Source organism: Tyto alba, unplaced genomic scaffold (assembly GCF_018691265.1).
Source record: "Tyto alba isolate M040663 unplaced genomic scaffold, T.alba_DEE_v4.0 Super-Scaffold_28, whole genome shotgun sequence".
Classification (NCBI taxonomy): domain Eukaryota; kingdom Metazoa; phylum Chordata; class Aves; order Strigiformes; family Tytonidae; genus Tyto; species Tyto alba.
Genome location: NW_024881302.1, coordinates 16,510,984 through 16,537,520, shown reverse-complemented (window position 1 = coordinate 16,537,520; position 26,537 = coordinate 16,510,984). Strand labels below are relative to the sequence as shown.

The 26,537-nt window shown below is 41.7% G+C and overlaps 1 protein-coding gene across 4 annotated transcripts in view; it reads left to right on the top strand.

Annotated features, from left to right (window-relative positions):
• The window catches only part of NPRL3 (NPR3 like, GATOR1 complex subunit), a 45,374-nt gene that overhangs the window by 4,160 nt on the left and 14,677 nt on the right, over positions 1 to 26,537 (top strand). For 3 of the 4 annotated variants that reach the window (XM_042798311.1, XM_032983560.2, XM_032983558.2), the window contains exons 3-10: positions 6,497 to 6,626; positions 9,948 to 10,022; positions 12,881 to 13,034; positions 13,865 to 13,946; positions 20,937 to 21,074; positions 21,826 to 21,982; positions 23,796 to 23,902; positions 25,166 to 25,295. In XM_042798311.1, coding sequence (XP_042654245.1) covers positions 6,543 to 6,626; positions 9,948 to 10,022; positions 12,881 to 13,034; positions 13,865 to 13,946; positions 20,937 to 21,074; positions 21,826 to 21,982; positions 23,796 to 23,902; positions 25,166 to 25,295 — 927 coding nt within the window. In that variant the 5' untranslated portion in view covers positions 6,497 to 6,542. Of the gene's footprint in view, positions 1 to 4,371; positions 4,394 to 6,496; positions 6,627 to 9,947; positions 10,023 to 12,880; positions 13,035 to 13,864; positions 13,947 to 20,936; positions 21,075 to 21,825; positions 21,983 to 23,795; positions 23,903 to 25,165; positions 25,296 to 26,537 lie in introns of those variants that run through there. The other variant, XM_032983559.2, reaches the window with a different exon arrangement.

Sequence of the window (26,537 nt, the reverse complement as noted above, 5' to 3'; positions counted from 1 at the left end):
TCATTCAGCTCATGGGGGTTCTTCCTCACCAATGTTATGAATTTTTGCTCCCGGGCTCCTGGTTGGAATGTTTTTTGTGTGTTCCCATCGAAGAGCAGGTTGAAGACACCAGGAATAGAGTGACTGGTTTTGTGAGAGCCATTCCCCCAGTGGCAGCTCTGTCCCTGCAAGTTCGTTCTTCTGCAGTGCAGTGGTGCAGCGGTTCTGTTCCTGAAATGCTCAGTTCAGTGGTCCACGGAGAGACTTCATCAGCCTGAAGCCCAGTCTGTTTTCTGGTGGTGGTGATTTTCTGATTGGAGTTATCCTTGATGAAAGTAATTTATTAAGTGGTTTCGTATTATTTCTGGAAGGCTTCTTCGAGGAAGAGTTGACAAAAGGATTCCTTTAAGTTGCTGCATATGTAGCATCTGTGGATGTTTTTGGTGGCACAAATTGAGGTTTTTGGAGCTGTCAGACTGCTAAGTTGAGTTGATGGGATATGGCAAGTTTGATAATGTTGAAGGGTTGAGTCTTTTCCATGTTTTTACATTCAGTAGCAGGGGTTATTTCAGATTTATCTTGTTGCTGCAATAGTTCTTATGAGGGTTGGATTCATCCTTTTTTATACTGGATGGCTGTCTTTAATTTACTAGCAATCTAGCACCAATGTACCCCAGATAAGCTTCACTGCTGCTTTTTCCCTAAGCTATTGGAACCCAGATCGATTACTTCTGAGCTGACCTTTCCTGGAGCAGTGGAGGTGTATGTATTTCTTTATGGCATTAGAAAGGACAAAATTAGATCAGTTTAGGTGCCTTTACTCTCCGTTTCCACATAGCATATTTGTATGCATAACTGCATTTCTTTTAGCCTTCAGACTCAAATTTCCTGATCATTGTTACGCTTTTTGTTTTTTTGTTTTTTTTTTTTTTTTTTATAGACAACTGCAGCCTGTTACTCATGACAATCCTACCTCTAGGTTACTGGTGTGTATTTGCTTGTTTTAATTTCTACTCAATGGAGCTGTGTGTTTGGCTCTTCAGAATGTTTATTTTTCTTCCCTTTAAAAGCAAGTCAAGCAGCAAAAGTGGTTGAGGTGTAGTGTTGGTGGCTGTTCAACAAAAAGGTATTTAGAAGAATCAATCACTGTCAAAACAAATTGCCTGTCAAGTGTTTCTCTTTGTCTTTTCAGACTTCTGTTACTTGTTTTTGCTCTCTTCAAAAACATCCTTCAGTTTTTGCATTCTTTACCAGTAATACATACCCCTCGCTGCTTTATGAGATGCCTGCCAGTCTTTTTTTTTTTTGCTGCCTGAAAAAATGTGAGTCAATTACTCTTTTGAAGCCATAAGATAATGCTTTATTAAATTGGTTTGAAATAGTTTCTGTAGTTTTTCTGAGGGTGGTATAGTCAGCAAGCAAAAATTCTAATGAAGATGCATGTACAGTAACATATGTTACACCAGACTGCATTTTTTAGTAGTATAACTGACTAACTGAAGGAGGTTTAGCAAGTTTGACAGCATTTATGTCATTAATTGGCCAAACGCTTGTGTTACAAAAAAAAGTCAAGTTACTGACAAACAACGACTTGAATGTCCCTTTCTAACAAACAGTAGTTCTCCTGTGATAACATTTCTGTATCCTCTGTCCCTCTTTCACTGGACTCCAGTGTTCTTACTTGTATTTTTTCTGAAAGGCTTCCTTTCTGTAAGCCTGTGCTTTTCCATTCATCCATCCATCCCTTTAAATGCCCTTCCTGTAATATCACCCCCTTTGTACAGTTTGTCATTTGGGATTGCTCTAGGTTCCCTTTTCAACATGACCAGTAGAAATCTGCTGTCTTTTGGATTAATAATTGTTGGAGGTTTTCATTTTGCCTACATGGACAGTATAAAAGGTTTTATCAGATTAATTTTTCAGTATATTTAGGAAATTTGTTTCAGGAAACAAGTCCTTTTGTCCTTTTTTCTCCTTGTTACTTGGGGAAAAAAAAATAGCAGTTGACTGTTAAAATGAAAACAGGTGTTTGTTTCTCTGATATCAAAGTGAGTACAGCTGTTAACAGAGCCTTGCCAAGTACACCTGTTGTAAGGAAGGTTTTTAGGTTCTTTGCCTCGAAAACTTTTCAGCCTACTCTCCCTGTTTCTTCTCATTGCCCGGGGCAGAGAGAGTTGCAGAATGACTTCATGCTTGCCCTGTGATTCTGGACAGACCTATTGCTCCTCTCCCCAGGGATATAAACAGCAGCAGCAGCTCTGTGTGCAAGGCCCTCTACCAAATCCTGGCTGTGCATGCAACAATAAATGTTTGGCATCCTCTTTTTCTAAGTCTTGTGGGTATGGAAGCACCAGAACCAATTGTGGGTCATTTGGGGCTGCAAAAGATGTTCCTTGGGTGAAAAAACTAGTAATAGTCTAGAAAAAAACCCTGAAGTTTAGAAACTGTCCTAAATCAGATTGCAGCCTCTTCTATTTTCTCCTAAGGTAGTCATGAGAGAAAAAGTACAGTGTAAATACAGCTCCATAAATGCAAAGTACAGTGGGAAGACATTACAGCAGCCAGTGTTAGCGAGAGGACTAAAATGCCTTAGCCTGTTGTCAATCTAAGCCTGCAATGTATCCCCAGAATTCACCTACCATTAACTTGTGACTCTTCTCAATAGTTACTTCCTTTACAGGAGTTTAAGCCTTAATAATTCATCCTAGTTTTGAATATTATCTCTTCTTTTTTTGTTGTTTGTTTTTGTTTTTTTTTTTTTTTTCCTGAATTTTGTGTACTTGCCTCGTTTATTTTCTTCTGTTGTGTTTTGTTTTGTGTTTATGGCCATGTTCCCATTTCAGAGACCAATGTCCTCTAACTGATGAGCAATTGGTTTCGGGGTAAGACCAAATGTTCTAAACAATCACCTTTGTCTAGAATGGCTTTCTTTTCTCACCATCCTTTTAATTGTGCTTTGTTTCTGGTTTCTGTTTTACACTGAATGATGAGATAATTATATGCTAAATCACAATGTCTGTAGGAAACACTGCTAAAGGTTTATGCTAGGATAATTACGAAGGTCCTACTAACATTTCAGTGCTTTCTGTAGGGTACCCAGAATGGGTGTGGTACTGTCCCTTCTGTGAATTGAGGAAAGTTGTGATCCCCTGAGAATGCAACAAGTATAGCCTTGGCATTGTAGTTATTCCAACAAGGAGCCTTAAAACAAATTGCTTTTTGATGAGCAAAGACTTAAAAGTACAGCTCAGTGAGTAAACTGTTTAATCCCACAGTAATTATGGAGAGCTCTTCAGAGACCTGGTTTTGAGCAGCTCCACTGGTTGCTTGTTCTTGGTGCCCCACTAAACTAATGGATGACTGCATTATGCTCCCCTTGTGAATGTGTGAAGGGAGGATGCTTATCTCTGCCCAGGGCCCCAGAAGTATTAAACTGTATCTCTAGTGCCTGCTTAACATGGATGCTCACCTAGATATGTAGCTCCCATTCTAAACTACTTCAAAGACAAATTCTTTAAAAGCCTTGTTTTGAATTCCTGTGGCACATAAAAAGTTATTATCCATTCTCAGGGAAAAAATGAATTTGTGTTTGAGAATTTTTTCCCCCTCCTTTCGTGTGCTAAAGCAATTGTTGTTTCAGCTGGGTTTCCAGAGGAGATGCTGGTGACAGCAGTCGATCTGCACTAGTGTGGTTTGCATTGTACTGCTGGACTGTCTGCTGTTGCTGCCGTGTTGAGCTCGTGATAGGAGCGGTAGGATATTTTGGACAAATGAAAGCTTTTGTTTTTTGTATTTAGTTTCTGCCTGCTGAATTCCTCAGTATAGGAGAGGTTTGCTTCCCTCTGGAAATCACACTGCTCAGACTAATCTCATAAAAGGAGAAAGGACTGTTACTGCCCAAAGGTGATACCTAATCTGCTTCTAACAAATTCTTGGGCTCTGATAAATCAGTATTTTTAGGTCATCTTAATACACCTCAGAGATGAGAAAATCAGTATTAAAGTATTTACAGTAAAAGTGTTATTTTCTAAGATGAGTTGATGAAATGGTGGGAATAACGTCTCTGCTGTCCCTCAATTTCCCTGTCATACTGAGGCCTAAGAAACGTATAAATTATGTAGAGCATTGGAGAGGGAAAATCCCAAACCAGTAAAACCAATAAATATAGGCTGCCAAATGAGAGAGTGGGGCTGGAGTCCAGTTTGCTCTTGGGAGAGCCTGTGGTGATACCAGGTGTCTGTATCTATCAGGTAGCACCCATGTAGCCCATCACAGGGTTATCTATCCTGAGCGTGTCACCTGGCTGCAGTTGCTGTACTCTCCCAGAAGGAGAAGTCTCTGCTAGTGAGAAGATACTGAGGACTTCACAAAATGGAGCTTTTATTCTCTTCTTCCCCACAGAGTCACATACAAGGTAGGGTAGGCAGAGGGCTGTCGGTATCATGAGCTCTACTGAGGAACTGCTGAACTGTTACGTTAGCACCACATTTATCTGTTAAAAGTTCTGCTGGTGTAATTCCTTGTAAAAGTCAGATCGTAACAGTGGTGAAAGTCATCATCATGATCAGTCTTCCAGCTCCCAAGGTATCCTTTGCCAAGGCCGGGGGAGGAAAGAGTAACTAATGCCTTAGCAGCAAGCAGGCATTTTCTAGTTTAACCTCCATCTCCCTTCACCCCCCAAAACATATGCTCGTTTTGAATCCGTTGCTATTACAGTCCTCCAGGCTCCATGATGAGCCAATTAATGAACACAGCTGAACAGGGCAAAAAGGGGGAAAAGCTCACTGCTGTCATGGTGACTTTTTTTCCTATTTTGAATGTTATCTCTGAGGTCTGTCAGTCCAGGTCCTTTTTGAGGACATTTTGCCCTTTCATCACGAACTCCGTGTGGTGGCCAAGGAGCGTGGGCTCAGTGGCCCCAGGAGTCTCTGGGTAGTCTCCCCATCTCTCTGCTTGCCCTTAGCTGTGTTTGAAGCAGAGCAGCCAGGGAATTGGAAGTTTGTACATAGCTGCCCCTTCCATAAGCCAAATGTGAGCAGCGTGCTGTGGTCAGTCTGACCTGTTTGTACAAATACCAGGGGCTTTGACAGTTTGTAAAACCCCTCTGTTGTCCTTCATCTTCAGTATATGTAGGTCTAATAAAAGAAATGCCCCGTGGGTCTTATGCAGATGGTTAGACACAAAAGACGTGTGTGCATTTGTCTTAATTTCTGTAGTTCTCTAGAACTCACTCAGAGTGAACCAGGAATATGGTACATAAATTCCTTCTCTGGGCATTGAGGGCTCACTTGTGGCCAAGAGATAAGGTGGGCGCAGCACACACCCATGCCTGCCCTTTTCTCTGAGTGATACTGGGTTATCTGGGATACCTTCCTGGTGGAGGGGGATGGTCTGACAGGGACACATAACCCTGAATGTAAATAAAGAAAATGAAATAAACAGCTTCATTCTTAAAAAAACGGTCTCATCAGAAACTGTTCTGAAATTTATTTGGTTAAATGGGAGCCTTTGAGAAATCAGATGAAGAAGGAACTTGCTAATATCAAACTCTTGCACTGCTCCTATTCTAGGACAAGTTCCCTTCAGCAGCTAACCGAGGTCCTCTTCCCTGTGGATTTGAGCTCCCCTGTCTCAGGGGATACCCTGAGGAAAACAAGTGTTTATAGAGACCAGACCAATGTTTCAAGGCCATCGAAAAGAGCAGTTGCAGAATTCCTCCCTTGTCACACTGGATTCTCAACTGTTTTTGCAGTGGTAGCTCTATTTTATATTTATAGGGCAGACTCCTTGTAAATACTTGGCCTCCTGACTCACAGCTGCCTTCTTCCCACCGCTGATCCAGGGCAGTCCAGTAACACTGTGGTCAGTGTTGGGAAGGGCCTGCCCTGTCATGAATTTGTCTCAGTTTGGTTTATCAAATGAGAAAACCCAGGTGAGGCCAGGCAGCCCTCAGAAGGGTGCTGGTGCTCTGTTGACTACAGGTTCAGATCCATTTAGTGAGTACCTCTAAATCTCACGGATGAGCTTTGGGAAAGGAAGGACAAGTGTGGGTTGTATGTTTCTCCTAATTGAATCAGCTCTTTCTTGCCTTCTTCTCTGCCATACTGGGTGGCTTTAAGATCTCTGTTGTGCTTGAGTGACAGGCTGTGTCAATATATAGTTGCTTAGTAAGTTAATTAACCTGCAGCTAAATCCAGGCAATGTCTAACTTGAGCTGTTTTTATATTTAAGCGAACTGCATCTAATCTTTCCAATGTATTTTGCTGAGCATGTAATTAAATAAGCATGACCCTGCAGTCTTTGTTGTGAATGCTTTCTGTTTTATAATTATGATGATTCGAGAAAAGTAATTAAGGGGTTCTTAATTTTCCATAATTGGTGGTACTTCAGGTACAACAATTTAGACACAACGTACCGTACTTTAAAAACTTACAAGTTAAATCTGTCTGTATTTGGAGGAATATTCTGGGCGTATGCTTTTTGAAAATTGTAATAACTTCTGTTTCTGCTCTTCAAGGTTTTCGGATGTCATCCTCGCAACAATTTTGGCTACCAAGTCAGATATGTGTGGCAAAAAGTTTGAACTGAAGATTGATAATGTTCGCTTTGTTGGTCATCCCACGTTGCTTCAGCATGCCCTTGGGCAGGTACGGTACAAAATACGCTCTGGGGACCTGTCTTCTTTATAAACTGCCGGGCTTAGGAAACTTAGAATTCTGAATGTGCTTGTTGGCTTTTGGTCCTGTTTTTACTTCCTGATGTTCAAAGCTGTCTTTTGCTTACTTCCAGATAAATATAGTGAGTGGCAAACTGAGGGAGCTGTGTCAGTGATTCACAGAAACTCCCTTCTGGTTACTGTTGAAAAGCAGGGTGGGTAAAGAGGAGTAATGCTAAGCAGTCCAGCTCAAAAAGCTGTTTCTCACTATGTTAGTTATTGCAAGTTAGCTTTTTGGCACCTCTAATTAGTATGGCAGTTAAAAAACCCAACACCCCAAACCTTCACAAATGCTAGAAGCTGCGTCAGCCTTGTTTGGCTTTTTAACTCTTTTGGGTGCTGAAGACTATTCACAAGGCTTGGTTGGAATAGGTAGGATGTTGAAAGAGGTCTAAAATTTTCTTGTGGATGAAGTCAGACTACTGTTTGCATTGAGACCTTGCTCTGTGGCCTCTGTTTTAGCTGTTTAAAATGAAAGTTGCCATGGCCATGGAAAAGGTCCTGCTTAAATCCAGGAAAGAATTTACATGCTTCTGTGTGCAAAATATTACCTGTCCTATTCCTTCTTCCTGATAGACTGTAAATATCTAGGCTTTGGTAATTTCTGAATCCAACACCGATCTCTGTCACTGAACTGCTTTGGTCTCATTTTTTTATCAAATTTACTAAGTTGTTAATTTTTTCAGGAAAAAAAGTCTACTTGCCATTTCTATCATCCTTTTTATCTATAATTAGAGGTGCAAACAGATCGTTGGCAACTGCTGCTTGATATTTAGAGGACCAGACTGCTTTAATCCAAGTGGGGAGCTGGCCTCAAGCAACAGAATATGCTAGTGTTCCACTTTTGAAACTCAGTCGTGAGTCTGCAAGAAATGTGGTGGAGGATCACCAAGACTCTGTCCTCAAATGTTTGAGCTTTTTTTAGAAGACAGAATTCAAGTGTCCCCAAGCTGTGCAAATACATCACCAGGCCCAGGGTCCATTCAGGGACCCCAGCCAGGAGCAAAAGGAGGCAGGACGAGAGACAGGGTTGGGGGATTAAGGCTCCAATGTACTTAACAAGGGTACATCCAGGAGACAAGCTACCTAGGACAACCTAGGTCGAAGGTCCATCCAGGAGACAGGGCTGGAGACAGGCATACCTCCAGGCCTTGGGCTGAGCTTAAATGGGTCTCCAGAGCCAAGCTGAAATGGGGGTCCTGGCTCATGGGTTGGGGGGTGTGTGTGGGGACCCAATCGGGGCTGGTCAGCTCTGTTAAGACCTTTGGTGCCCTCAGGGCCCTGACAGTGGTGGCCTGTTCTCTCACAGTATCAGACTTATTTATTTTGCTAATCTTGTTCAAAAGGCACAGCTTCCTAAATGTGGTGTAAATGAGGTTGAAAATTTGTATTTGGATTTTTTCAACACATACTCTCATACATTCTATCCGCTTTCCAGTCAGTTTTATCCTAATTGCATGAAATGTCTCTTCATTTTCAATTTATCTAAATAAAATTGCATCTGGATAAATAAAGTTATAAAGTGCTGTAAACACTTTTTTTGTTACTTCTTGTAGGGTCTTCTTTTGGGTGTGTCTTATCACCCCAATAGCCACCCCAGAACTTTCTAGTATTTAGAATCTTCTAGAATGGCATCCATCTCTGCTGGTTCATTTAAGTCTAAATCTGGGTCCCTTTTGCAGTGAGGAGGAAGCCAGATGGAGCTCCTTTCCCATGGAGCAAAGGCAGTGACCATAGTAACCTGTCAGTCTCTGGGTTTCTTCAGAGTTCATACTGCAGTAAATTAATCCATGGGACAGCTCAGCAAATTCATACTTGAGTGAGATTCAGGAGTTACAAAAGCACGAATATTTAATCCTGTGTGCCAGACCACCTTTTATGTAGCAATATTCTGAATTCTTCATATTTCTTCAGCATTTTCTTTTCTAGCTTAGTCTTTTCTTCTTTTTTTCTTGACAAGAGATGATACAAAATCTAGACTGCATCCCAACTGATGTTAATGGTGGTAGCTTCTTTGATTTTTAAGGAAGGAAAAGGATCACTCCCTACACTCAGAAATGCTTTTGAGTCTTTACTGAAGTTTACAAGACATCCTGGAACCTGTAATTCCAGAACAAATAAACACAGTAAATTGGCTTTACAACCTTCCCATTGCTGCCTTTTTGATAGAACTTCACTAACACTTTAAAAAACAAAAATATGTATTGCTTCTTCTAGTTTCTCTAATTTTTAAGACTACTGAGTGAAAGCACTCAGATTTCAGAGTTCACTGCTGAGCAGTTTCTTGCTGATGCTCGAGACCTGTCAGGAAGGGTGGATGCAGCTCTGCTTTTGCCAGCTTCTCTGCGTTTGCCCCATCTCAGGCGCTGTGTTAGCTATGTAGGCACATGTGTTGGGTAGAGACCGATTACTAGGTCAGCTGGGCATTTGGCCTGGCAGGTTGGGATTGGACGGGTGTTCTGCAGGGAGCTTCGGGGGTGGCAGGAATGTCCTCTGGATTTTGTGCTCCATCTTGTGGCGACGCTTGCTTGATTCAGAGTTGTTAGTCTTGGATATGCAAGTGCAACTTGTCTTGGCTTCCACTGTTCCTCCCCACCAGAAAGTCTGTATCTGCATTGGGGATGAAGCTCTCTGCTGCAGAAAGAATAAGGGGGGGGCTGGAGAATGTGTTTGAAATTCTGCAGGAAGTGAAAATCCAACCTTATTTTTAGTTCTGCGCTTTCAGAGCATATTTTTTTCTGATTAAAAGTAACAGTTTATAACATGACGCAATCCAAATGAGGATTTTAGGAAAGGAAAGAATAGATGTGGCCTGGGATGAGAAGTCTGTGGGCTTCTCTTTAGTTAACTATATATATATATGACAATTGTGCTAAGGAATTTACACCTAGGGTCTCTAATGATGCTAAAATGCAATAGTAAAGACACCTAGTAAGACTGCTATCTTAACTGGTGCTCATTTCCAAGGTCACAAACAAAATGCTTTAGTTTAAGTTTTCACAGCTTCTCAGAAAAGGCAGTGTTGTAGAGTAACTGTGACATAAAAAAAATCCCATAGTTATATTTTTTACAAGTCAAATTTGATGGTATAATTTGAATTGTATCTTCTCTTTTCTCAGCAAACTTGTTATTTGACTGAGTTAGGCTTTTCTTTTTCTTTTTTTTTTTGTTTTTTTCTTTCTCTTCTTTTTCCCTTTGTTATTGGATCCAACTGACACTGACTTACGGGATTTTTTAAAAAAATACTTTTCAGGTATCCAAAACTGATCCCTCACCAAAGAGAGAGATGCCCACTATGATTCTCTTCAATGTGGTGTTTGCACTAAGGGTAAGGACTGTCTTCATGCCATCTGACATTGGGATGTGCTTCGAATGTATAAGAGAATGCAGTAGGCTCATGTTCAGTAATCTCTTGTAAAACATTCAGTGCCTGATTGCACTGGGATATTTTAATTTGATACAGCAAACTTAAACAATGTAGAATATAACACTGAAAAGCGGGAATGTTTTCCAGTGCAGTGGAAAACAAGTACAGTTGTTCTCTTCAGACCATTTCCTAGAGTTTTTGTTTTTAAATGCCCAGAGTGTAAAGGCATGCAAGAAACCACTTTGCAAAATAGATACGTACCCACTTGCAAGTCCTGTATGTGTCTTGTCTTCTGTTATTAGTGAGCTGGTAACCTGTTGTGATTTTTGTAGACCCTGCAGTTGAGGCTTGCCCAACTAAGCTGTGCAAGAAGGCAGCCTGGCTCTGACTGTCCTGTGTGTCAGGTGCTGCTCTCTGTACGCGACTGCTCCGCTTCTGCCCAGGGTAGGGCCAGATCCGTACGGCTGCGCTGGCACGTTGCTGAGCCCTTGTGACTCCCTGCAGCTCGGGCCTTGGTGGCCTGTTCTGCTCCAGGAGCAGAGGCAGCAGCCAGCGTGGACAGTGGCTCGTGCTTGGCCAGCCAGGAGTCAGGTCCCCACCATGGCCTTGGTTAACCCAAACTTGCTCGGTGCAGAGTCATTCAGAAACCTGCTCTGTCTCGGAACAGCGCTGTTTTGAGCCCTTACTCGTGCTGTATGATACAGACGTGCCTTTGCTCAGTGCCTCTAGGCTTCTTTTTATAATTAGATGGACAGCTTTTGAAAGCTGCTGCCTCTCAGCAATGAGATCATTGTGAAGGGAGAGCACCAGGGAGCAGCAGCTGTAGCATTCTAAATGAGAAGAAGGTACAAGTGAAGAGTAAGTAGGTTTTGATGCTCAGAAGGAACCTGGAGCAAATACGTAGTTTTTGCTTGGAATTTTTTTCAGGCCCACTGTATTGACTAGATGTTGCTATCAGTGTTTAAGGGATCCTGGCTTGGCTAATTAGGTGGCATATGACCCTAGAAATTTCATTATGTTTGAGCATTATTTGATTTTTGAGCTCTGGCTTTCTCTTCCCAGCCCACAGGTTGCATCTGTGGAGCAATCATATTATTTTTGTGGCATGTACACGTTTGAGGAAACATTTTGAAAATAAAAGAGGGAGTTGGAATGGCTGTCTTTAATGGCTGATTTTTGCTCAGCTGGATATAATGTCATGATTTAAAAGCCTCTAGTTCCCTGCTTATAAAATTACCTTATTTTTTTTTCCTTTTAGCACTAGTACTTTTCTTACTGCTGACTTTCTAGCCACAGTCCAGACAGCTTGTCCGCAGTTGAAGAGCAAGGTTTCACACAAGACAGTTGTCCCAGCAATTGGTCTGGATTAAGCAAGAAATCATTCACTAGAGTTCTGCTGGGGATCCAGTGTTCTTATGCTTTGGGACATCCTTAGGTCAGGAAGTACTGAATTTGCAGTATAGGAGTGGATTTTAGATTCCATACATTGAGACATTAGCTTCAAGAATTTTGTTTTGGTGTATGGCTAAGGCACCATGCTTTGGTTGTGCATAGATGCACATGCAGACGTAAACATTCGTGCACATTGAGTCATGTGGAAGCAGAAGTGTTGAAACAAATGCTCCTTCATTCACAATATTGCAAGAGCTTGGTGAAGGGCAATGAAGACTGTTATCTAGCCCGCATTTTTCTAGAATCTAATTTCTAGTGGTTCTAGGAAGACTTGCTCTTTTTGCATTTTGACACTGTGATGAGACTGATGTAATTCTGTGTGTAATGCAGCACTAACTCATATTTACCAAATGAAACACTCTTAGTTCACAGAGAGCTGTCAAGTTTCTGGAAAGTGCTGTGCAAGAAGCGAGTGGAAATTTTTTCCTAGAGTGGTGTATTGCACTGCAGGGGGTGGGTGGAGGCATTCTGAGATAAAGATGAGAGTCCATCTGCAGTGGGCAGACAGAGCAGGCAAAGTCCCAAGTGCTGTAATCAGCACTGATCCTGCTGTGTTAAGCTTCAGGGTTACCAACGTGTCGTGACTCAGCAAGAACATTGGAATCCAAAAATGATGACTCATGGTTACCTAGTTTACATGTTAAGTTATCGCTTGATAGAACCATAAATTCCTTTAAATTTCTTAACAAACAAGAAGCAGCTGCTTACTCAGACTGGAGCCACTGAGTCCTCCCCCCGCCCTTGTTGGCTGTATTTACACGATAGATTTTTCCAGCACTTTCACTCTGGGATTGCATGAATGCAGTGTTAGTAATAAGCCATATTTGTGAAATGCTTGGGAACATAAATGCAAATTCATTCTGGTTTGGGATCAAATTGTTGATCATGCACTGATGATTCTTACCTACTTACTGTCTTGTCCGTATATAAGACAAGCATCAGTATAGCAACATGGAGTGAATGGGCTGTGTTAAAGGCACTGCAGTCCTTGTACTCCCAGTGACTTTAACCTGAACATCGTGATATTCCACCTTTTCAGATAGCTTGACACTTGTTTTCCTCACTGTGTGAAATTGGTCTCTCTAGCAGAAGGCCATTAACAACCGGAAAAAATAATCCAGGTAGGAGTATTGTACTCCAGGTGCGTAGACAGGCTAGCAGATCCCCGAGTCTTCTCTTTACCTTTGGACATCTTTGAGCTGCTTCTTTGTTGCTGCTAGAGAAAATTCCTTGCTCTTGCCAGTTACCAGAGGCTGACCTTTAATATCTACTGAAGATAATTATTTGACTACTTATCCATCATTGTAGTTCCATATATGTGATTGTGGCAGAATGATTGACCTGTTTCTTTTCTGTGTGGCCTGTAGGCCAATGCAGATCCATCCGTGATAAACTGCTTGCACAACCTCTCCAGAAGGATCGCCATAGTCTTGCAGCACGAGGAGCGCCGCTGCCAATACCTGACCAGGGAGGCCAAGCTGATCTTAGCTATTCAGGATGAAGTGTCTGCCATGTCAGAAAGTAAGTGCTGAGCTTAGCTTCATGCAGGGATTTGTTTGTCCAGGAGCACTTTTTCAGAAAAGTGCTGATTGTGCCTTCATGCTTCTTTTGTGGCTGGGATCAGTATGAACAAGTTTTGGTGCTCTTTAGCATTCTCGACAGCCTTTGACAGCATTTTGCCTCATCCAAGATCACTATCCCTATGCAGAGATGTCAGCTTTAGAAGTGAAGTAGCTTGTTTACTTTCCTTGCTCGCTCAGTTCAACATGATCACTGGATAATGTGCACCGAGCCATCACATTTGGATCTGTCTGTCAGGCTGAGGTGGAAGAACTCATACGTAGCCTGCTTCACCCAACCTAGAGCAAGTTTCCCACACTGAAATGCTGTGTGCTGTGTCACCAGACTTCTCGCGTGGAAACTTTACTCTTGCATGTTGTTGTTACCATGGCTAGCAAATAGTTACAGAGAATTTTTATAGACTGTATTTCAGGGCAATTTACTATAATAATGTGCGCTATTTAAGGTGAATTCTATCTGACAGTGATGCATCACCTTGCTGCAAGCATTAAAAATTAAAATTTAACGTGTGTAAAACCAATAACACTTAAAATCTTTGCTTGTCATATTCACAGTTACATGTGCTTAATTGAGTTGAGGTTTAGGATAAGTTGGCAATCATTCCCTATTATTGTTTTAACATGTAACTTGACTTACTGTAAAAGCTTTGAAAGATAATTGTGGATTAAAAAGATACGGATTGTGTCCCTAAGATACTGGTTGGTATTTAGTGGGGGAAGAGGAAACTCTCTTTGCTTTGTTTTGCTTTCTTCTTTTGAAATTTTCCATAGCCACAGAAGGGCCACAGTCACCTTTTCATCACATCCTACCCAAGTGCAAACTGGCCAGAGATCTTAAAGAGACATATGACAGGTAAGTGGGATTTTCTTCTAGCTCATAGTATGCTGCTTCTCACTGAAACCTTTTGGCCTTGTTCTTTAGGATATTATCCACTCCTTCATGCTGTTGACTCACTGGGATTTGGGTTTTAGACCTAACTTGTCAGGCAAAATGCTTGCTGAATTGATATCCTCATCATTACCTTGGTCTCCCCTTAAGAATGATTATTTTAATTCTTAGCACAGAGGCACATAATGACAAGTGAATTGTAGAATTGAAAGGTGTCATAATATGAATATCATATTGCTGCAGAAGTGCTTTAAACCTGCAGCCAAGAGAAAAATGCTGCATCTAGCACTGATGGCAAGTCAGATACTGCCCTGGCTTCATTTGGTTACACTGTGCAGGCCTGGACAGTGAATTTGGATTAGGTGGTGAGACTTTCAGCAGACTGGAAAGTGTAACATGCTGTTTCTTGACTGGATTAAAAGTTCTGGCAAGGATTTCAAAGGAGTGTGAAGTTAGTGTTGAATTTCAGCAGGAGCCGACACCAACCTCCTCCAGCGTACTTCTCCTCTGACAGCTTAGTGCTGACTCCTCGTGCAGGGCAGACACCGCTGCTCAGGAGGTGCACTTGGTGAAAGACCTTGACAAAGGAGCACAGGAGGTTTTGGTGGGGAGGAAGATGATGTGCCCCTTGATTAGGGTGCTTGTCAGGGTTTGAGAGAATTACTCTGGAGTTCTTTGACTGTAGAGCACATTGTGTGGTATTAGACAAACTCTTTAGCCTCCCTAAATTGTGGTTCTCCTTGTACAAAGGGAATAATCGCAAAGCCCTGTGAGGTAAGGCACTGAGAGTCTAGATAGTTTAGTGATTGTAAAGCACATTAGAAAACTAAAAAGCTGTTCTTTGTTATGTTCGAGAGCTGTGAATTTCAGCTTGTTTGGAAGGAATGTTGTATATTGTTTAATAAAACTCTCACAAAATCTGTACTAAAGTTTAAAATAAGGCATTTTAATGTAGCCTGTAATTCTAATATTAAACTTCACCTACTACTTACTTTTTTTCTGTTCCTCTAGGGCTATGTATTTGTGACTGGGCAAACCATGAACTTGTTCCCAAACATTTTAGTGACACAGTGACATCTTGTGGCATTTAGCTGTGACTGGAGGAACATTTAGCCCAGGCTCATGGAGTGTGCTAATGCAACCCTTCCGTAAGGAGGAATAGACTGACCACGGAGAAACACATATTGGTGCTGCCCCCAGATGTAAAATAAGGCAGTGTCTCCCTCATTTAGGCATTGTGAGGGGGGGAGAAGCGGTGCAACTTGTATTTTGACACTTTTCTGTGACGTCATAAGCAAACGTAAGAAATAAGGTGTTGGTAAAAATATAAAATGTCTGTGCATTTGATTGGAAAGCTCTATTTGATGAGTAGTTATCAGCTGGTTGGGTAATAAGGTGGTAGTCTGCAGTATTTTTCCATTAATGCTTCATATGACAGAACAGGAAATATGCTAATTACACCTGCAGTCAAATCATTTGAGAGGGGCTGCAGCACCTTGCCAGGTAGGAATAGAATTAACATGAATTTTTGATAAGTTAGAAGAAATGGTCTAGAAATAGGATTTTTAGTCTGCACCTCCATGATGAAGAATTCCTGTGTGGCAACAGCTCTGGAGTGAAGTGTGTGTGATCTTCTATGAAATGAAGGTTAGTCACAAGTGACATGGGGTTGCAGAAAAAGCAAATAGACAAGAATGCATAATATAAAAGCCTTGCCTGTAAGGTAGGAACCGGTCCCGCTCAGGGTTGTAAAGCCCCTGCTGTAATGAATATTGTATCCAGTTTTGGGCACCATGTTTCAGGAAGAATTTGGGCCACCTAGAGAGTGTGGAGGAGTGAGAATGACCAAAGAGGAAAGATTGAAAGATTTGGTCTGTTTCTTTTAGAGGAGAAAAGACTGCTGGGAAGGGTAAGCCTTCAAATGCATGCAGTGACAATGTGCTGTTTAAATTTGCAGAGATTTCTGGCATAGCCTTTGGCACAGTGGAACAGCATGGTAAAGTGGAGAGAGCACTTTGAATTGCAGATGGGAACCCTGCGCTCCAGTGAGCATTTCCTAGTGTCTGCTGATTTCTGCAATTCCAGTCGAAGGCCTCTTGAACTATCAGGGTTGCTCCAGAGGTGCTGTCTAGCCCTTGGTTTCCTGTAGATGGTGCTGAGGTATTTCAGGCAAGACCCAACATGTCCCTTAGCAAGTTGGTTGGTACAAAACCACAGGTGTATGAATCTTTGGATAGTTCAAAATGTCCTTTGCGTTTTGAATATAATGCCTATATTTTATAAGGCGGAGATCAATAGTCAGGTCATCTTGACTGTAACATTATTGCTGCTATAGTTAATTGAGTATTGTTAAACTGACAGTTTAGAGGTCCTGGGACCTTTTTTGACTCTAATGGAGAAAACTAGAATGTTGCTTTTTAATTCAGAAAATAGATTTGAGAGTCTTTGTTCATCTTGTCCCCAAACGCCAGCATTGGTGTGGAACAAAAAGCAATGGCTTTAGGACCAAGAAAGTCCAGTTGCCAGTATCACTAGCACTGACAAATTTACTGGTGTTACAGTGGGTGTCTCTTTCAGGCCAGTGTTCAATTTAGGGAATTAAGACAGCTTTCACCAAGTTTTAACTGCATCTGCTTATAATATGTTAGCCTGATAGTAGCTATCTGCCTATCTGCTTTTAGAAAACTTCTCTTAGCTTTATATTGGATTAAAAGGGAAAGTATGGGGGGGGTTTGGGGGAGGATTGGATTGTTTGTTTCTTTTTAATATACAAAGAGCCTTTATACATTTTTATCCTAGTAGTATTTGAACTGACTGGTAGATCTAGCCTATCTCAGCAGCTCAGGGAGAAATGGAATACTTAGATGAGATTTAATGAATTATTAAATGTGATTTGTGTAGCTGTACTGTAAAATGTAAATCGACTACAGTTATTTGATCAAAGGATGGTCAATGTGTCCTTTGCAAGGAAATGTGAAATAATTTCAAACTACTAAGTACTCACAGTCTCTAGCAAAAATAAACTCCAAAGCTATAAGCTCATTTCCAGCAAGCTAGAAAACACATTATTAATTTCTGATATAAATAGGATCAACATAGAATGAGGTGTGCATATGTAAAAATTCATAACTCTTTTGTAGAATATGAGGTGGGATTGTCTTTGTTTTGCCAAAAGTTATGAAAAAGAAGGCTTCAGTTCTGTGAGATACTGGCCAACTTTTTGATTTTGGGGCAGTGGCTCACAGTTGCTGTTCAGGGCAGAACAGAATAGAGCAAAAGAACAGTGATGTTCCCAAAAATGTTCCCCAGCTTCCTGCAGCTTTGGAGGTGGTTTCTGTATATTTAACAGCCTTTAGCTGATCTCACTTCCCGGAATTAGTCCACAATCCTGTGAGCCAGAGTAAATATTTAACTACCACGGCATCCTCTGATAAGGCTGTCCATGGCTTAACTAGTTTCTGTGTTTCTTTCTATTTCTTTTGAACTTTACTCCTGCTAGTATAATGAAATGTCTCATGGGTCTTACGATGGAGAGATGTTAAACAGCTTTTCCCTTTTTACTTCTCCCTGTCTCAATTTTAGACTGTGATATCGCCTCTCAGTATCCTAATCCTTCACCATGTATCCCTCAGTATCACTTATCATGTGTTATCTAATCAGAGATGTTTAAAAAAAAAAGTGTTAAAACTAAGTGTTCATGGGATAAAATGGAATGTCCTTGTGGGTTTAATAGCCAGTTAGAGTATGGGGAATGAAGCTATTTTTGCCCAGTTACTCTTGAAGTCCGTGAGAAAAAGGAAAAGTTGCAGCAATGTCTCCAGACACCAGTTAACTGATAGAAAAGCAGATGAAATTCAGTATAAATAGATATAAAGTAATGCATGTAAGGCCAAACAACCCTTGCATAGTACATAACTGCTCTGAAAAGAGCTTTTGGAATTACAGCAGGTAGTTCAGTGGAAATGTCACCTCAGTGAAAAAGCCCAGGGTGCAGTAACACTGCAAAAAATCCTCTTAAAATGTGAAGAGTAATTAGGAAAGGAGTAAAGAACAACAGCCTTCTGTAAACTCCTGGTGTACCTACTGCACTTTTGAATCTTTGTACAATTCTAGGTTTCCTATCAGGGGCTACTTAAACTGTGTCCCTGAGGTTCATGGTATGCAAAGCAGCTGGTGCAGTGTTCTCACCTTCCCACAGTCCTGTGTCTTCCTGGACTCTTTGCTCCACAGTTTTAGTTGGTTAAGAAAGATAAAATAGAATTGGAGCTAGGTGACTCCCTGATGTGACTGTTGCTGGTTTTTGCCATTCTGCATCTGCCAGTAAAAGAAGGTGTCTTCTGGACCTGCTGGTCCCTGGCCAAAGAGCTTGGGGCAGCTCATGGAGGTTTGTGAGGCTCAGAGTAAGAAGCTTGCTAAATCTGTGGATCCAAACTTTACTTTATGTGACTTGACTATATTTCATGTTGCATGAATCTTTGTGTATATATTAGTGAAATAATTTAACTCTGGCTGTTAAGGGCAGTTGCATACATTGCTACTGGAGGATGTAGCTTATTGCTTGTCAAATTATTAGAAACGTAACTTCTTTTCCATCCGAGGAGGGTCAGGTAAAGGAGAAATCATGTACATAAAGCTATAATGAAGGCTTGAAATTGCACAGTTGAATGCAAATGTAGAAGAGTGAAATTAAGATCCAGATCAGAACTGAAAATCTGGTTTTCTTGTTGTCTTAATTCTAGGCTCTTGTTGTTTACTGCACTGTAGACAAAACGATGCTGTGGAGAGTATAATTATGTAATTAAAGCTTCTGCCTTGGTGCACTTGGACCAAACAATGAAAGGAACCAACTGTATTTTTTTGTTTCCTGAATGTTAGGCTATTCAGGGAAAATACCCCTGCAAGTGCTTCACGTTTTCATGTGTCTCTGCTTCTTTTCGGTAACCCATTTGAACCACCCCAGTAGCTTTCAGGTAGTCTCTTAACTCGCTTGTCCCATTCACCTATTGCCACGTTTTCTCTTGGGAGTATTTGGCTCGGTAGATGGTGTGGATGACTACTGCTTCAGGATGCCCTTTACCTTGATGTATTTTGAGGGAATCCAGCTTTCTCTGTCAGTTGGTGTATGCCTGGTGGGATAAGCAGTGTTCCTGGAGTTGGAGCATTTAGTGCAAGAAAAAGAGAGGTGTTTGCTGTGCTTTGCATGTTCCTTCAGGTTTTGGAGCCTCTGATCAGATGTGAGGTGGTAGTTCCAGAGAGACAATGGATTCATCCTTCCAGTTCCTTTAAAAAAAAAAAAAAGGAAAACATCCGTAGTATCTGCTCCATTTACAACTTGAAAAATTGATATTTTTCAGAGGTCAGTGCAAGTTTTGAGAATAAAACCATGGTCTCTGCTTTGAAAAGCATTGTCTGCAGTGAGATTTTTCCCTAATGAGTCTGATCATGCACGAGGCAGGATGGGATCGTGTTTGTTCTCTCACCAGTCTGTTGTGGTTTGGTGAATAGTTATACTGGCAGCCAAGGCTGTTTTTGTTTTAAAGCTGAATTTTCAGGTCTCTCTAAAACCTGTATACAACCAGATGAACTTGAAAAAGAGCATGTTAGTTTGTGGCCTACAATTGAATGCTAGATAGAAATGTTTAAATCACCACATAAAGAGTTTCCAAGACATGTATTTGCTCCCAGCCTGTTCCTGGCATATTTTAAAATCTTTTTGTGTAGAGGGGAAATTTATGGGCGTTATTGACACAAAAGTCATGTTACGAGTCTCAACACACTTGAATTGAAAATTCAGACTGGAATTTTTGTAGTGCAAACTTTGAAATTTTATTTTAGGCCCCCCAAAATTCTTTTGGAACAAAGTTTAAAATCAGAGGGGACATACTGAGAAATTCAGCTCTCCAGTGTAGACAAGATTAGCTGTTGCTTAAGACTGATTTGCAAGTTTATATGTGTTCCTAACTCAGTATATGAGAAAAGATGCGGTGGGTCTTGCCTCTTTCTCCTGCTCAGTCCCACTGCCTCGAGCAGAGCTGTTCTCAGGCCAGTGTTTCCTGCCTGCTGGCTGGGCAGCTTTGTCAAGGTTTGCAAGGTGGTGCCTGCTTAGCTCTGTATGGTATGTTATCCTTATGGTATCTTTACCCATTTTTAAGTAAATATAGTTACCTACCTAGGTATATTTCATCTGTTGTCTAGATTTACAGACTCTGGTAAAACTGCCTGAATGATGTTGTTTGCTCTAATCTCCCAGTTTTCTGAGGTTTTTTTTCAGTAAAAGAGGCTTATAGTTGTTTGCAGGCTGAACACGAGGGTCAGGCTTTATTGTCATTCCTGAGATGTCCATGATTTCCACTCCACTGCTGTTGTCTGAAGTCAGCTTAAAGGCTTAGCTTAGTCCCTGTGGTTTCCTAGAATGAAGAAACCATTTAACAAGCACGTTTGTGACAAGCAGGAGCAGGTAGTAAGAAACAAACTAAGCAGGAACAGAGGAGTCTGTTACTGTGGAAATGTGCTGCTCATGACACCTCTTGCCCAGTACAGATATCTCTTTTTCTTCTTCGCTGGAGAGGAAGATGGAAATTGGAGGTGAAAACATTGTGCCCAGTTCATCTTGCCCTTTGCAGCTCTGGTCTAGGGAATTTTCCAGTGCCTTGTAGTAGATCTTTAAGAAACTCTTTTAAGTTGAGATACTGCTGCAATGTTAAGAGCAGAGAGAACAGAAGATCAGTGGGGTGAAGTCTTTCAGATCCCCCCCAAAGCCTCATAGGAGACAATGCTCTATAAGTACAAGTTAAAGAAGCCCTTGCAGCTAGGAATCAGCTGGTCCTCAGCCAGTCTGGGAGTAGACAAGGTACATTCACTCTTTTTTGTCCTGTGCAGGGGTGAATCTGGACCACTATTTTAATTTGTTATACACGGTAAATGCTGTATGTATTTATTTTCTTCCTATTTTAGTCTCTGCACGACAGGTGTGGTTCGTTTACATATCAACAACTGGCTGGAAGTGAGTTTCTGCCTGCCTCATAAAATCCATTATGTTGCCACAAACTTTATACCCCCTGAAGCAATTGAGAGAAGCCTGAAATCTATCAGGTAAGAGCGAGCTCTGTCCTTCAGAGCGTGGCTGGTCCTTCTTCCAGTTCTAAGTGTGGGGCTGCAAATACCTGTGCCGGCACGGCTCGGAGGATGAAGTGACACTGAGCTGGGGGGGGGCCTGGGCTGAGACAGGACTCGCCGAAGCTGGTGCTGTGGTACCATGATGCTGTTGTCTATGTGGTGGTGTGAAACCACAGCCTTTGTGTTAACATTAGGTGGTTGTACTGAGGTGATGCTGCACGAGAGGTCTGCTCTGTTTCCAGTCAGAGGAACAGTGTGTTCGTTTTAATCTTTTGACCCAGAAGGAATTCTGCTTTTAGAAGAAAGAGACCCCAGGCCCTGTGATACCTTATTTCCTGCATTCCATGTTTACAGGTTTTTACCTGCAAGAGGAACTAACTCTTGCTTTCTTCCTTTCTTCTACTCCATTCTGCATTTCAGTAATGCAGATGAGCAGTTTTCAGACTAGTTCTCCAGGCTTAATTGCATGCCAGGACAGTGCATTCTTTTTTTTCCTAGTCACTGAGGCATCCAGTTACCATATAACCCTCTATCCTCTTTTTATAGGGAGCATCTTACCTTGTGACATAAAAATAAGTGTATTCTGAACCCATTTACAACAAAAGGATGATATTAGAAGTTCTTTTTTACCAGTAGATTGACCCCAGGCCAGGTATCATGGTCTGGCAATAACAGCCTTTGGGAAAAGCTGCAGTTTACTGTGCAAATGTATTCTATTTTTCTGCAGGCCTTACCATGCCTTATTACTTCTAAATGATGAGAAGTCATTGCTTAATGAGCTCCCATTGGACTGCTCTCCTGCCCTGGTGAGAGTAATTAAAACTACCTCTGCTGTGAAGAATTTGCAGCAACTGGCTCAAGATGCTGACTTAGCATTGCTGCAGGTACGGGGAACTGTCAGCCGCAGCTGAAAGTCTTTTAAATCACGAGGTGTTTTCTTTCTGTGCACCAGTGGGTTTCTGTGGTACGTGAGCATGTCAGTTCTCTTGGTGCGAGGAGAGCATGCAGAGAAAGCGCAAGCTTTAGACCGTGGGGAAAGGTTGGAGAAATGAAGGGCAGCAGTGCAGCAACAGCACTCGACAGTCCTGCAGCCGCACCCGAATCACAGATTGCTGTGGAGTAGCAGGGGTGCCTGGAGGTCTCTAGTCCACACCACTGCACAGAGCCAAGTCCATTAAAGCAGGCTGCTCAGGAACTTGTCCATTCAAATTCTGAATACCTCCAGGGATGCCTCCCCCAGCCTCTGGGCCCTGGTCCAGCTTTTGACCAGCATCAGAGTGAAAAACTTTCCTCGTCCCTAATGAGAATTTCCCATCTTCCACCTTATGTGTGTTGCCTCCTGTCCCATCCCTGTGCCCCTCCAAGAAGAGTGTGTCAGTCTTCTCTATGCCTTCCCATTAGGTAGTTAAAACCAGAACAAATAGTGCTCTTGACTTACAGCACAGTGATCTGTCTTGGTTCTGCCACATTGATGTCTATGTGCAAATGGAGGCCCCCAAAATGCAAGTGAAAGCTTACAGCTGCCATGGCCAAATACATTGCTTCCTCTGGATCTGCCAAGATCTCTTCTACTTAAGAGCTCTGAAAGCCTACGCAAACCTACCTGTTTCACTTAGGGACTTTGCAGAGTCCCAGGAAGAAGCTCTGCTTTGGTCTTGGGCAAAAATTTTGAGCCACTCTCTCCAAGCCAGCAGCTTTTCCAATATTGACAACCAGATTTCAAATCTGAATTGCTCAAGGTGATGTGACAAGCCCTTGAAAAGGGAGAGAGTGAGACACTGGCAATCCCTTGAGAGACCACTGTGGATGACTGCAGTCATTGTGGCCCTTTGCTTGTCGGGCCTGATGGTTACATTAGATGATACAGGAGAGGGGAGAGTCATTCTGTGCTTCTAAGGATCAATTCAGACCCTGGGACATGATGTTTGCTCTGTGTGACAGTGGAGAACAACACTGCTTGTCATCTCAGGTGCTCCTGATCGTAGGTCCATGCCTTCTCTTACTCAGAGGGAAAGGTCCTGTTTTGTACTAAAATTCCCAGGTCTGCTTACAGTGACCTGTGGTGTTACTTGGTGTTATATAGCTGTGGGATGAACCCTGGAAATTCCCTACTGCTTCTGTAGTTTTGTTCCCCACAAAAAGGCAAAGTTAAATGCATCTAATGATACTGGCTGGATTTTGTCTCGTAGACGCTATTTATGTGGCTCTTCCAGAGCCATTAACAACCACTGGCTTGTTTAACACATTAAAATACTTTGTGTAACTCATTGCTGAAATATCTCAGTGCATTAAAAAGGCAGTGTTGCTTTCCTTTGTCTGTGTTATAGTAGAGGCTGAGTCTTTTATTTTTCTTGTGTAACACTTAATGCATTTTGTGCATAAACAAAAATAGGTTTTGGGGCATGAAAAGTAACTGAAATTCTGTTGATACAGTTTGAAGAAATTACTTTAAGGCAGAAAACACTAAGTTACTCAATGTGAAATGAACCTCTGGAAATTCATAGCCTTGTCAAATGTTTTCTGATCTGCCACACATCATATTGAACCATGAATTTATTCTGAAGGCAGGGTGAAACAGTGGAACATTTTTCTTTCATTTCAGCTCGAACAAGACTTTTCTGTCATTGTATGGAACTCGTGTTGAGAGCTTGAATTTTGCTTTTGCTTCTCTAAATTTTCCCTGTTTTCTCAATGCAGGTTTTCCAGCTTGCTGCACATCTTGTTTACTGGGGAAAAGCAATTATTATTTATCCGCTGTGTGAAAACAATGTCTACATGCTTTCTCCAAACGCCAGTGTCTGTCTGTAAGTAGAAGGAAAATAAGTGACTGTAGCAACAAAGTGGTGAGAAGTGCAGATAGGGTTTCCTTCCCTGTCTTACTAGATACAGAGCAGGATCTCTCTTCACGTATGAATTTGTCAAGACTGTACCAAACACAAACCATTACATGTGCCTGAACTTGCAAAGCCAGTGTGCAGTAGGGAGCAGCGTCAGAGCAGATCATACGCTTCTGCAGTGGTGTGGGCCTTGGAAGCAGTATTTACCCTGTGAAGCTACTTTTAGTATTTTTAGTACGCTTGCTCACTGAATGTCCGTATCAGACAGTCTGCACGAACCTGAAGCAAAGTGGAAACATTTACAAAGCAAAATACTTCGTGATTCAGTTAAACGAGCATTTTGTAGGACTGTCTGTGTATTTGCCACAGCATCACCTTAAATTAATCAAAAAATAGCAAATCAGGGTAGTGTTGCTATCGGTGTTGTATTGTTTCACATGATAGCATTTTATACTGATGTGCCTTCTTGCAGACAGAAGGCGATGTGGCCATTCTGAGAACAGGCAGCAGCAATGCAAGGAAGATGTGGAGGCAGTGGTGGGTATTTTTGCCCGGCTGAAGACTGGCAACCCTTTCTCTGTTGGATTTTGAGACCTTTTTAGAGCCTGTGTTGGAACTTGGTTATAGGAAAATAGTTTTAAATCAAAACTTCTGTGATGGAAATATAAAAATAGGGCTGGAAGGGACCTTGAGGTCATTCAGGAACAACTGTGCCTGTGTCATATATGGCAGTGCTGTTCTTGAAGACCTTTGTAGATGGAAATCCTAAGACAGACAGTTTTCGTAAGATTTAATTTGACTCTCGTTTACTTGTGATCAGTCTTATTTATTGCTTGTCCTGTCAGCATAGGCAGGGAGAGCAGTCACATCTGCAGCTGCATTTTACATATGCAAAGACTGTGTGTGTATTCTGCCCATCCCTGTCTTCTCTTGACTGCCCAATCCCTGTTCGTTTGATCAGAGACTGCGCAGGTCTTTACTTTATCATTTTTATTTTTCTTCTCTGGATTCCCTCCACACCTTGAGTAATGTAATGGAGCTGAACATTAATGTCAAGATGAAAATGCATATGCTTCTTACTTTTGCAGGATGCAACATGCTATAAACTATCCTTACTGTTTTTCTAGATCATTTCATTTGGGAATTGGCACTTTTGTAACGCTTAAATGGATAAGAGTTATGCTGACCAGCAATACAAAACTGATTTCTCCCTTTACCTCTTTTCTGTAGTTATTCTCCATTAGCAGACGCGTTTTCTTGTCAGTTCCGGGGCCACAACCTGCCGTCGATGCTGTCCAAGTTCTCCCTCCCAGTGTCACTCTCGGAGTTCAAGAATCCACTCGCACCGCCCGTTCAGGAGGTGAGATGGGGAGTGTACACGAGCCCCTTGTTCTGCTAGTGAGGGTGAGGAATGGTGTTGCTTCTGGAGTACCTAGCCAGGAACCTGCTATTGCATATCTAGAAGTTGCCAGTTACTGTGTTTCCAACCACATGATTTGCTGTTTCATTTCCACTCACCAAAAAGCTGTGGGGATGTTCAAGGTGAAGCTGTGGGGATGCTTTGGGCTAGCAAAACGCAATCCTGAAAGAAAAATCAGAACGTTTCTTTTCCCTGAGTGATATAGTAGGGCAAACTGAAGTTCCATTTTGTCTGTTGAAAACTGTCATAAATGAGTAGGGCTGAGTGCAAGTTTGTGGATTCTTCACAATCACATTTGATTTTACTATATTCCATCTGCTTTAGGTTCACGATCTGGTTTTAAAAGCAACCTGTCTATTCACTTAATTTTTGCTCTGAAATGGGAATTGTTTAAAGGCTGTTAGAGGAAGCAGGCTCAGCATGTAGTCAACAGAAGTCCATGTGTTACAGCATTAGCATTTTAATGTTCAGATTTGGGATAATAATCCACGGATTTTGGATCTGTGAGCTGTTGTTTTGCTTACGTATAGAACATGGCTTGCAGCATTTCTGGGAACTGGTGAAATCCAAGAAGGGGCTCAGTAATGTGAGGTCTCCTGGCTGACGCTGTTGTATTCCCAGATGAAGAAGCCTGGACCTCTGAACACAGCTCATTGTGGCAAAGGAAGCATTGGCAGATTTCTTCAGCTGATTTCTTGCAGTGTTGTTTGCTAGCCTTTATACTTTGATGACTTGCTGGCTATATGAATTTAGCCACTGTTCAGATATCTAGAAGATTAACATCAATTGCGCACACAGACACAATTGTGAGAGAAGAATTTGTTGTAATTACAGGTTGGCAGAGATTATGATCAGAGATAAAGATAAGTAATGATGTAACGTCTAATCCCAATAGTATGTACTGGTCAGCTGCCACCTTGGGAGGCAGGGGAAGAGCAGTTTTACTGTTGTGTCATTACTTCATTGTAGTTACAGACAAATCAGGGTCCTGAAAATTGAAGCTGAATTAATGGCATTAATTTTATTCTAGCTGCAGTAGCTTCAGGAAGCATACTTAGTCTCAGTACTCTTTTTAAAATTAATTACATGCCTTAGTCCTTCTCCTGGTTGTTCTCAGACATCCTACTTTTGTTTAAAATACACCAGTAAGTCTGCCACTTACTGCTGCAGTTATGCCTTTAA